The 12,845-nt window shown below is 42.2% G+C and overlaps 1 protein-coding gene across 2 annotated transcripts in view; it reads right to left on the bottom strand.

Moving 5' to 3' along the window:
* Positions 1-1,533, bottom strand: part of epha2b (eph receptor A2 b) — a 49,836-nt gene extending 48,303 nt beyond the window's left edge. Inside the window, exon 1 of one of the 2 annotated variants that reach the window (XM_048615128.1) lies at positions 1,476-1,533. In XM_048615128.1, the coding sequence (XP_048471085.1) occupies positions 1,476-1,485 (10 nt within the window). In that variant the 5' untranslated portion in view covers positions 1,486-1,533. Of the gene's footprint in view, positions 1-1,219; positions 1,421-1,475 lie in introns of those variants that run through there. The other variant, XM_020514335.2, reaches the window with a different exon arrangement.
* Between the last annotated feature and the right edge of the window lie 11,312 nt (positions 1,534-12,845).

Raw genomic sequence — 12,845 nt, 5'->3', positions numbered from 1 at the left:
CTGTCAGGAGACTGATCCATCTCCAGATCACCATTCCCAGCATTTTCTGGCTTTTAATTTAACATTTGCAGCTCTTCCTTCTCCCAAGGAAAACCCCCCTCCTGGTACACGCTGATGCAATTGCTCACAAACAGTAATGGGGGCTTTCCTCTCACTTACTCCGCTTAGAAAGGAGATGGGGGAAGGGATAGAATACTTGAATGTGGAAACTCAGGGCTTTGTGGAAAGTGGGGGGAAAAGAAAGACCAATTTGGGGTGGCACAGTGGCTCGCACTGCTGCCTCCCAGCACCAGGGACCTGGGTTCTATTCCAGCCTCAGACAACTGCCTGCTTGGAGTTTTACACGTTCGCCAAGTGTCTGTGTGGGTTTCCTCCAGGTGCTCCGGTTTCCTCCCACAGTCCAAAGATGTGATGCTTGGGTAAATTGACCCATAGTTTCCGGGGCTGTGCAGGCTCGTTGGGTAAGCCTCTGAAATGCAGGGTTACAGGGATTGGGTGGTCGGGACTCGATGGGCCGAATTGCCTGCTTCCACACCGTATGGATTCCATTCTATGAACTGGAACACACTTCCAAAGCAGCCAGCACAGCAGCAATGGGCTAAACGGCCTTTCTCTGTACGAAAACCTTGTGAACCACAGCTTTCTTTCCAGAAAGTCTTTCACAGTGCGGCACACTCCAACTAAGGGAGGGAAGGAGTGGCAGGTGTAGACAACCAGCAGTCACATTCTACCAAGTTACACAGGGAGAAAAAAAAAGTTAAATCCCAGGCAGCTTCTCAACTGAAGCAACAGTCTTGTTGAGAGCTATCGCTGGTTGGATAAAACTCAGCCCGAAGCTGATCGAACTCAAATCGCTTTTATGAAGGGGAGAATCAGACACCTGCCCAGACAGAGAACCCAAATCCCTGATTCCCGATTTGTAACATGGATTTAAAAATTGTAACATGAATTTAAAAAGACACACACAGAAGAGAGAAAAAGATCGAGACACACGTGCACAAACACACAGGGAAAAGACAGGGATTCACACACAGTGAAACAGAAAAGGACGTTAAACAGAAATAAAGACAGATAAACAGGGTACATAGCTGAACTCCGCGATCGTTGGAAACACACCGAGATTTCCCGCAGTTTGCCCTCGGACTCAGGTACCCTACTCTGCCAGCATTACCCTGAGACTCCCCAGTGAAAAGGTGAGAGACGGGTGCTTTCGCCTTACCCTCCTCAGCCTGCTGGCTACGGCTAGCGGCTGCAAGGAACAGCAGTGAGAGCACAACCGCACGGCTTAGGTGCTGCGCCTCCTCCATGGCAGACTGTCGGACCGGTCACAGTGACTGAGGGAACGTGAGTACAGCCTTGGCTCCGACTGAAACTTTCAGTAAAACTTCCCCCTCTTCCCTGACCCAAACTTTCATTCATGTCCCAGTGACGCCAGAATCCCCACCCCCTCATCCATTGAACATTCCCAATTCTACCTGGAGACATCCAATCAGCGTGCGCTCCGCATTCCTGGCCGGGGTGTGGTGTGGAAGTGGTGATGGTGGAGGGGGGGGTGGGAGTTGGCTGTGTGCCCTGGGCTGGGAGGAGGTGGAATGGAGCCTGAGAACTCGGCAGTTCCCACACACACACACACACACACACAGCATCAGGACTCGGCTTGTCATTAGACAGGTTTGGGCAGGTCCTTGGAAAAAGCAGAATTACCTACTCACCGGGTTGTACAGACTGCAGCGAAACCCAAACACCTGACTCGAGTCATCCAGTTCTTACCATCGTCTCCCTGTTTCTCAATAAAAACCGAAAGAACTGCGGACGCTGTAAATCAGGAACAAAAACAGAAGTTGCTAGAAAAAAAAACTCAGGTCTGGCAGCATCTGTGCAGAGAAATCAGAGTTAACGTTTCCGGTCGAGTGACCCTTCCTCAGCAATCAGCAAAGGTCTCAGGTTTTGCCCCTCTTCACTTTAGGAAGTTCATTCTTGCTGAAACGAAAGCTGAAGTTGCTGGAAAAAAAAGGCTCAGTAGGTCTGGCAGCGTCTGTGCAGAAAAATCAGAGTTAACGTTTCAGGTCGAGTGACCCTTCCTCAGTAATCTGCAATGGTCTCAGTTTTTTTTATCCCCCACCCCTGCATCCCCACCTTAATAAATTTCAGAATAAAAACCAAAACAACTGTGGATACTGTAAATCAGGAACAAAAACAGAAGTTGCTGGAAAAGCTCAGCAGGTCTGGCAGCATCTGTGCAGAGAAAAAAAATCAGAGTTAACGTTTCGGGTCCGGTGACCCTCAGAACTGATTCTGATCTCTATTCCTCTATATTCCTTCTGAGGGAGGGGTCACCGGACCCGAAACGTTAACTCTGATTTTTTCTCTGCACAGATGCTGCCAGACCTGCTGAGCTTTTCCAGCAACTTCTGTTTTTGTTCCTGTTGTTAATGAATTTCAGGCACGACATGACATTGAATTCTTCTTCCATCACCTTCGTCTTTGTGCCCGTTTTTCTAGACCACTTCTCTTCATTCTCGCTGACCTCAGAATGCACGGTCCCCAGAGGCTCCCCTCACTGTGCCAGAATCGTTTATCATATCTCATCTCATCTTCCAGCACCTCTTTAATGTCCTTATTCCCTGAGTTCAATGATCCAAAGCTGCTGGTTAAGAGCTCAGCTTGGCTGTCTTCAAATTCCCACTTCAGGCTGAGGTTATTATGAGGAACTGTCCTTCTCAATCCCTGCTGAGGCATGGTGACCCTCAGGTTAAACCACCACCAGTTGTCTCTCTTTCTGTAATGAGAGAGCAGCCCTATAGGACTAGGGCAACTTTACCTTTAATTCCCACTCTTAGTGAGAGAAGTGTTAAGTGATACATTTCTGAAGGGATGGAGCAGGACAGGCAATATGGAATATTGGGTGCTATTGCAAGGATGGTGCAGAGACTCAGAGGTACATGTGCACACTTAGTTGAAAGCCGCAAGGCAGTTTGAGATAGTGGTTAACAAGGAAAAACTTTGTAAATAGAGGAATAAAGATCAGAATCATAGAATCCCTACAGTGGGGAATCAGGCCATTTCGCCCATCACACCGCCACTCAGAAGAGCATCTCACCCAGACCCACACCCCTTCCTCATCCTTGTAACCCTATATTTCCCATGGCTAACCCACCTACCCTGCGCAACCCTGGACACTATGGGACAATTTAGCATGGCCAATCCACCTAGCCTGCACATTTTGGAGTAAGGAAGGAAAAGTAATGAAGTAATAGTAAACAAAGTTAACTAAAAAAGATATAGTAAAATTTTATAAGATACTGGTTCAGCTTCAGTATTGTGTCTAATTCTATACCCCACATTCCCAAAAGGTTCTGAAGTAATTCATTTGGTCACTGGCCTCCACCTTTGAGAGATGCTGTCTTCAAAGATATTTTCCCCATTTCAACTTGCTCAGAGATGTTATGAACAGCTCTGGAGCAGGTAGGAATTTGAACCTGAGCCTCACTGGCCTAGAGATAGGGACACTACCACTACACCACAAGAGGTCTCTTCAATGCTGCCTTAGAACAAGCAGCTAGTCAGTTGAAATCATCTGCTTCACTTTAGATGGTTGAATGATCTGATTCTGGAATCGCCTGGCTGATCTGGAAAGATTTCAAGAATGAGGGCTTTCAGTTGTATGGACAGATTGGAGAAGATGGGGTTTTCTCCTTCAAGAAGAGACATTGAGAAGAACTTGATAAAGGTGTTCATAATCAGGATGGGTCTGGACAGCCGAGAAGGGAAGAAACTGTTCCAACTGGTGGTAAGGGTCCAGAACCAGAGAACAATGATCTAAAGTGTAATGACGAAAGAGCCAAAGGCAACATGAGAAAAAACATATTTAATGCTGTGATTACATCTGAAGTGTACTGCCTATGAGTGCAAAAGATTCAATTTCAGCTTTCAAAAGCGTAGGAAAGAATTATCTGAAGGAGGAAACAAATGCAGGGCCATGGGTTAAAGTTTAATCAGCAAGGGAACCAAGGGGAAAAGGCAGGAAAGTGGAGTTAAGCTTTATCAGATCAGCCATGATCTCATTGAATGGCAGGGCAAATTCGATGGGCTGAATGGCCTACTTCTCCTATGTCATTTCATCTTATGATGGGGGTTGCAGCATAGAAACAATGGGCTGAATGGTCTAATGTGCTATAAACATTTTATAATACCACAGTTTAACTTGTCTTTCTCAAATCCTTAACCGTATGTCTTGACCCACCTGCACTACATTTATTACACTCAGTACAGCACAGGAACAGACCCTTAGGCCCTCTGTGCTAGCGAGTATAATATTTCAACATGCCAACAGGAGATAGCTAAACACTGCCATTATCTTGTGTTCACGTTAGGGGGCTGGCAAGGTTATACAGAGTGATCTGGAACACAAATTTTGACTTTTCTTTCCTTGCCTGAAATCAGGGCCAGTTATATTGCCCAACTGATATCCACATTGCGATTGATTGAAGAGGGCATTTTGTCAGGAACCAGGTCTTCTGATCAGCATGTTCTGCTTCCTTTGTTAACACATTTTTAAATACCTCAACACATCTTGCATGAACTCTTCCCACGTCCATCCGTTCCCTCTGTTGGGATGAAAGCATCCTCTGTGTCTATGGAGAGACTCTGTAAAAGTACAGAGTCAAATTCCCAAACAAGCTTTATATACTGATCAGACACTGAAACTGAATTACATCAATAGCCATTAGTGTCTGTGGCTAAGGAGGCAATCAGGGCTCCTCTTAACTACTGATGTTCTTGAGACATGACACAAGCTGCGCCTAAAATTATTGTAGTGCCATCTACATAAGCTTGTATTACAACTGGAGGAATTTCTTCACTCAATTGCCATCATTTGCTGCTTTTTGTTCATTGGTTCTGCTTTGCTGGCTTCAGGACTTTACCCAATGGCTGCTGCCAGTGAGGCAAATGGGTCAACTTGTCTTCTGGGTACACCAGCAAACTGTGTCTGAAGAGAAGCCATTACAACAACCTGAGGCTCAATTTGGGTTGTGCCTTGACCTTCCTGGATCAGATGGAAGCATGGCATCAGTTATAGGCTCCAAAATGGGCCGCAACAAATTTTTGTGTCAAATATCACTTCATCTGAGATCAAAGTTGAGAGCAGGAGCTGATCCCTCCACAACAAAAAAACAGAAATTGCTGGAAAAGCTCAGCAGGTCTGGCAGCTCCTGTGGAGAGAAATCAGAGTTAATGTTTCGGGTCGAGTGACTCTTTCTCTTGTTCTGAAGAAGGGTCATTCGATCCAAAATGTTACCTCTGATTCCTCTCCACAGATGCTGCTGGACCTGCTCAGCTTTTCCAGCAATTTCTGTTTTTGTTTCCGATTAACAGCATCCGCAGTTCTTTTGGTTTATACTAATCCCTCTGCCACTGCCAAACAACATTCTTAAACCTGTAGTAACTTATCTTTGTTTTCTCTTATCACCAACCCATCCCAATTCACCACTCATGTTTAGCACTTTATCTTCTCAATTAGGTTCTTGTTAAAAGTGGAAGCAATTATCTGTGAAAGTGTAAATGATGATTGTTCCACCACAATGGTATTGTCCCTACCTGCAAAAGCCAAGAAACCTAGCTTCAAGTCCCAACTGCCCCAGAGATATGCAATTACAAATTTGAACAGGTTGATTTTCAAAAAATAAATGAATGATGAATGCTACATTCAAGTCTGTCACAGATACAGACTGTGACATCAATCTCTATCTCAATCTAGCAATATCTGGCAACACCCAGCAAGCTCAAACCAAGAGCTCCATAACTGAGTCTTTTCTATTGTGCTTACAATAGATCATTTACCTTCCAAATTTTAGATCCCTCTGTTAGATGGGCCTTTGACAATATCTTTACTAGCCTTGATATCCAGATAGTCTTTCAGTAATAACGATAAACAGAATAAACGATTATTTTTAACTACTCCAATTATCAAATTATCATGGGCCCCAATAGAGTTTCTGCCACTCTTGATAATTATAGAGGAGCACAACATCAGGCCTCATTTTAATAATAAGTTCAGTGAATTCAGTCCACAAAGAAACAGATCATTAACTTATATATAATTTCTAATATGATAAATATCTTAAATCTGCGTGTATTTCCTGTTTAGTAAACCCTTCATTTTTCATGTTTCTGCTACATTATTCTGCCAACCTTTCCATTACAAATGATAATGTCCACTCTTCATATGTACATATGAGCATACAAATTGGGATCATGAGTAGGCTGCATGCTCTCTCATCATTCAATAAGATCATGATTGATCTGATTATATTACATTCCTTTCTAACTAACTTTTCACCCCCTTCCTCTAACTACCTCCACCTTCAAAGTCTTCAAAGATTCTATTTCCACTGCCTTTAGAGAAAGATCCTTCCAAAAAAAACCACAATCCTCTTTGAAAAAGAATTCTCCTCAACTCTGTCTTAAATGGACAACCCTTATTTTTTAAACAGTGGCCCTATTTATGGATTGTCTCACAACAGGAAACATCCTTCCCACATGTACCCTATCAAGACCCCTCAGGATCTTAAATGTTTCAATCAAACTGCCTCTTAATCTTCTAAAAACTGCAATGGATACAAATATAGTTCATCCAACTTTTCCTCTTAAGACAATCTGTCATTTCCAGGTATTAGTCTAGTAAATTTTCTATGACCTGCTTTGAATGCAGTTACATTCTTTCTTAAATAAGAAGGCAAATACAGCACACAGTAGTCCAGATGTGGTCTCACCAATGCCCTGTATTTCTGAAGCAGAGCCTTTCAACTGTTGTATTCAATTCACCTTGCAATAAACAAACATATTCTCCTAGTTTTCCTGATTACTTGCTGTACCTGCATGCTAACCTTTTGTGATTCATGCACTTAGGGCACCCAGATTGCTCTGTATCTCAAAGCTCTGCAATCTCTCACCATTAATTTGATAGGCTTCTTCTTTATAATTCCTTTCAAAATAGACAATTTCACATTTTCCAACAATATATTCCATTTGCCAGGTCTTTGTTCACTCAATTAATCTATCCATAATCCTTTCTGAGCTCCTTATCTCCTCTTCATAATCTACTTTCCTACCTACCTTTGTGTCAAAAACTGTGACTTTCAGTTCCTTAATCCAAGTCATTTATATAAATAATTGTAAAATGTTGAGACGCTCACACTGATTCCTGTGTCACAATGCTCAATGCATTTAACCACCCAGAAAATTACCCTTTTATGCTTACTCTTTGTTTCCTGTTCTCAAGCCAGTCTGCTATCCATGCCCAAAATGCAATCCCATACACCATGAGTGTTTTATTTTCCACAATAATCTTTGATGTGGCATCTTATCGAATGTCCTCTGGAAATCTATGTACATCTAACGGCTCCCCTTCAGATGTTACTTCCTCAAAGAAATCCAAAAAATTGGTTAAAAGTGATTTTCCCTTCGCTAAACCACACTGACTCTGCCTGGTTACTGTTATTATTTTTAAAGTGCTTTCCTGTAACATCTTTTAACAATAGCTTCTAACATCTTCCCTCTGACAAATATTAATCTAACAGCCGTGTGGTTTGCAGTTTTCTGGCTCCCTCCTATTTTGAGTAAAGGACACGTATTCGCTACTTTCTAACCTAATGAAATTGTTCCCAAACATAGGGAACTATGGAAAATTAAAACCAACGTGTCAAATATCTCACTATCAAATTCTTTTCAGGCTCAAGGATAAAACCCATCAGGACCTTGTGGTATGTCAGCCCATAGCTCCAACAATTTAATTAGTTCTCCTTCCATAGTGATTGCAATTTTCTTGCATTTCTCCCTTCTTTCCATTTCCTGAATTCCAGCTATTTCTGAGATATTGCTTGTGGTGAAGACTATTACAAAATACCTGTTCAATTAATCTCCCATTTCCCATTAATAATTCCTCAGACTCACCTTCTAGAAGACTAATGCTCACGTTAACATTTTTCTTTTTAAAATATCTGCAGAGACTCTTAACTATCTTTTTATATTTCTATCTAGCATTCTCTCATATTCTAACTTTCCCCACTTATTAAGATTTTAGTCATTGTTTGTTTTTTTTTAAATATTCTGTCCAATCTCTGACTCATCACTTCAACTTTTTGTAATTATATGCTTTTACTTTAAGATTGATACTACATTGAACTCTATTAGCTAATCACACATGGTGGAATTTTATTGTTAGAATGTAATTATTCTGTATGTTCTGAAATATCCCCTCAAATGTTGGCTATTGCATCTCTATTGATCCATCCCTTATACTGACTTCAGATGAAACTGTCTTTGTTCTGTCATAATTATATCATCCTGCCATACACTAGCAGCTCAGTTTTACATCTTCAGTTCTCCAGTCAGTAAACAGTGAAACCTCAAGGTTTCAATCACTCAACTCCACTTCCTACACTATTGTAAGATTTATAAGTTAATTGTAAATAACACGAATCAAAGTATTGTGCAATAATAAGGTCTGAATGTATAATTTTAAAATAGGGACTAAATTATATCTGCTAACCATAGTCCAATTATACCCCATCCTCTGATTCCACTTCATCAAAAGTCTGCACTTTATATTTGATTTACAAATTTTCAACATTCCAACAATCTATTCCTTCACATGGGGTTCAGTTAGCTCAGCTGGCTGGATGGTTGGTTTGCTGATGAAGAGTGGTGCCCACAGCATGTGTTCAATTCCTGTACTGGCTGAGGTTACCAGGAAGGATTCATCTTCTCAAACCCTCACCTTGCCTGAGGAATGGTGACCATCAGATTAAACTAGCACCAGTCATTTATTTCTGTCTGTCTAATGAGACATCAGTCCTACAGTCTGGTAAGTCTATGGAGACTTGTATACTCATCTTGTTTGAATCGTTGGAAAGGTACAGCACAGGAAAGAGTCCATCAGATCTACACCAACAGAGAACAGGAATGCTCGTTCTAAAACCACCATCCAGCTCCTGCTCAATAGCCTTGCAGGTTACAGCATTTTTGATGCAGACCAAAGTATCTTTTCATCGGGCTGAGGGTTTCTGCTTGCATCACCAATCCAGGCAGTGAATTCCAGGGACCCATCACCCACTGAGTGAAAAGGTTTTTCCTCATGTCCCCTCTAATTCTTCTCCTAATCGCCTGAAATCTGTGCCCTGACTAATTGACCTCTCTGCTTGGGGAAAAAGATCTTTCCAGTTTATTCTGTCCTAGACACTTATAATTTTATACGCCTCAGATAAGTCACCCCTAACTCATTTGTTCTAAGGAAACAGCCCTAGCCTATCCAATCTTTCCTCATAGATGCAATATCAAGCTCAATAATGTGTCAAGGCTAATTGACCGAACAAACTTTGTGTTGATTGTTTTTAGCTGTGGGAATCTTCCTAGGCCTCTTTTGGATCTCTCCTGTTTTGATTAATGATAGATTATCAGAATTTATTTTCCTAAACTTGAGTAAGTGAATAACTAACAGTGATATAATACACTGTCATATTTAATAGGAATAATTGGTATAATTGAACCAATTACACTGTCTACACGACTTGAATCTATGGCTCCATTTGTTTTAAGTCTGTCACCGGGGAAATACCTAATAAACCTTGTCATCCATTTGCCCTCAACCCACCAGCTCATTCCAAACCTTCTACAAAGCCTTCTGCAAAGTCCCACCCCACCATCACCAAACTACTTTAAACACACCACTTCTTCACTCTAAATCATTCAATCTTTCACTCCGTAACCTGCAAACGCATCCTCAATCTACCATCTAGAAGTAAATGCAGATATTTTCATAAAGAGACTGTTGTTTTATTAATTCATTCATAGGATGTGAGTGTCCCTGGTTAGGCGAGCATTTATTGCAAATTCCTAATTGCCAGGCGGCTGTTAAAAATCACATACCATTGGTTGGAGTCACATGTAGACCAGACCAGTTAAGGAAAGCAGTTTCCCTTCCCTTTCATTATAAAACAACGACAAGTCAAACTACAGAAGGAGATAAAGGGCTTGATGATGTGGTGCAATGAAAACAATCTGTCTCTCAACATCAGCAAAATGAAAGAACTGACCATTGACTTCAGAAAGAAAGGAGGTGAACACGCCCCCATCTACATCAATGGAACTGAGGTTGACAGGGTGAAGAGCATCAAGTTCCTCGGAGTGACGATAACCGACAACCTGTCCGGGACTTCCCACGTAAATGCAACAGGCAAGAAGGCACAACAATGCCTCTTCTTCCTCAGGCGGCTCAGAAAATTTGGCATGTCCATAAGGTCCCTCACCAACTTCTACTGATGCATCATTGAAAGCATACTGTCTGGGTTCATAACGGCCTGGTATTGCAACTGCTCTGCCCAGGACCGTAAGAAACTACAGAAGGTGGTGTGCACAGCCCAGACCATCACGGAAGCCAACCTTCTGTCCATGGACTGTATTTGCATGGCGCACTGTCACGGAAAGGCTGGCAACATCAAAGACCCATCGCACCCTGGTAATGCTCTCCTACTACCTCTTCTGTCAGGCAGAAGATACAGAAGCCTGAACACATGCACGAACAGGTTCAGGAACAGTTTCTTCCCAGTCGTATTCAGACTGATGAATGGACTCTCTAGCCTCAAGTAAGAGCTGATCTTGCTAACGTTGATCTCGCCTAGCGCACACCCTGTGCAACGTAACCTGTATGCCCCTGTCTAAGTCTTTTTGATCTGTACATCCTTTGCTTACTAGGATCTGCCTGTACCACTCATATAAAAAGCTTTTCACTGTATTTTGGTACATGTGACAATAAATCAACCAATCTTAAAGGGCATTAGTGAACCAGATGGCTTTTCCGCAACAATTTCATGGTCATCATTAGATTCTTAACTCCAGATTGTTTTTATTTAATTCAAATTACACCATATGCTAGGCAGGGATTTGAACCCTTGTCCCTAGAACATTGCATAGGTGATCTCTGGGTCAATAGCCTAGCAATAATGAAACTAGACCATTACCTCCCTAAATCTGCGCAAATTCACGTGATTTCTTTTGCAATGTAAATGAGTTTCCTTAAACTCTGACAGGGTCATGTTAACAGTGTCTGAAGTACACTGGCATGATTAGACCAGTATCCCAACACAATTTTCCAACTGTCACGAGACTCCTAATACTGGGATATCCGTGTAACAGTACCTTTGGCCCAGCCGCAGACTCTCCACGCGTACACATAAAAAGCAGCCACTTGGCTGAGTTACAGGAGTGTGGCTGTATGAGTTACTGACAGCAGGATACACTTCTAGGATTGGTGTGAGTGCCAATTATCAGACTATGCAAAGTGTAAGCACAGAGGCAAGCATTGGTTCTGCAGAGACAACATCCAATAACCCTAAGGGATCAATAATGAAATAAAGGGAAAGTCTGAAGCACATTCCTCTCATTTTGTCTTCCTTTACTGAGCATCCAGGTTAATTGTACTGGAATAACCTGATACTATTTTATAACCATTATGCAACAAATTGGATTATGTTAAAAGTAAAGATAAATCTTCTATCCGCCTCCCACTCTCTCCCTATTTATTTCAAAACCCCCTTCCCCTCCCCCTTTTCTGATGAAGGGTCTAAGCCCGAAACGTCAGCCTCTCTGCTCCTATGATGCTGCTTGGCCTGCTGTGTTCATCCAGCCCTGCACCTTGTTGTCTCGGATTCTCCAGCATCTGCAGTTCCTACTATCTCTGATATTAAAAATAAACCAAGTTTTATGCAACCATATTGTTAACCTTGAACTTGTTGGTTCTTAATGATTTATTTTACAATCAATCAACCACAGGAGCGGCTTTCAACTGTCGTATGTCCAATGGGCTTTTAATGACTGGCTTTTGTCGGAAGGGCTTTAGATCACCTGTGGGAGGGGATTTCTTTCACTGCTAATCTGAAGGAGCAATATGGAACAGTTATTATAGATGTGGTTCAAACACAAGGTTGCTGGAAAAGCTCAGCAGGTCTGGCAGCATCTGTGAAGGAAAAAACAGAGTTAACGTTTCAGGTCCAGTGACCCTTCCTCAGAACTGATTCTGATCTCTATTCCTCGATATTCCTTCTGAGGAAGGGTCACTGGACCCGAAACTTTAACTCTGTTTTTTCCTTCACAGATGCTGCCAGACCTGCTGAGCTTTTCCAGCAATTTCTGTTTTTGTTCCTGATTCACAGCATCCGCAGTTCTTTTGGTTTTTATTATAGATGAGGTTGATGGATTGAGCACTTGAAAGAGTTTTTCTCTTTCACCACAGAAGTGAGTTGGGGAGGTAGTGGCCTAGTGATATTCTTGCTGGACTGTTAATCCAGAGACCCAGATAATGCTCTGGGGACCAGGGTTCAAATCTCACCACAGCAGATGGTGGAATTTGAATTGAATAACCAAAAAAAAATTGGAATAAAGAGTCTAATGATGACCATGAATCTGCTGTCAATTGTTGGGAGAAACCTATCTGATTCACAAATGCCCTTTGGGGAAGGAAACTGCCATCCTGTGAATGAGTTAACAAAAAAAGATGCTGAGTGCTTTTTCAGCTTGTTGCTTTCATTTCAGATTCCCTCCCTCTGCAGTCATTTAGCTTTTTGTTGTCAGCATTTTATTCCTGGAGTAGCCATGTTTAGTTGCTGTGCAGTTGGCCAGGGAGGATTGCTGTGTTCTGGAAAGGTTAAACCTGCTACTTCTCTTCCTGTCCATGTACATTCACTTCCCTGCAATGAGGGCAGGGATCAGGAGGTGTCCAGGATGGGAGGTGCTCCATTTGAGTAGTCTGTGTTAACCATCAAAAGGAAAGTGCCTGAGGGCACTTGATG

Source organism: Rhincodon typus, chromosome 31, assembly GCF_021869965.1.
Source record: "Rhincodon typus isolate 14 chromosome 31, sRhiTyp1.1, whole genome shotgun sequence".
Taxonomy (NCBI): domain Eukaryota; kingdom Metazoa; phylum Chordata; class Chondrichthyes; order Orectolobiformes; family Rhincodontidae; genus Rhincodon; species Rhincodon typus.
The sequence above is the reverse complement of the archived record's forward strand: the minus strand, read 5'-3'. Positions and strand labels throughout refer to the sequence as shown.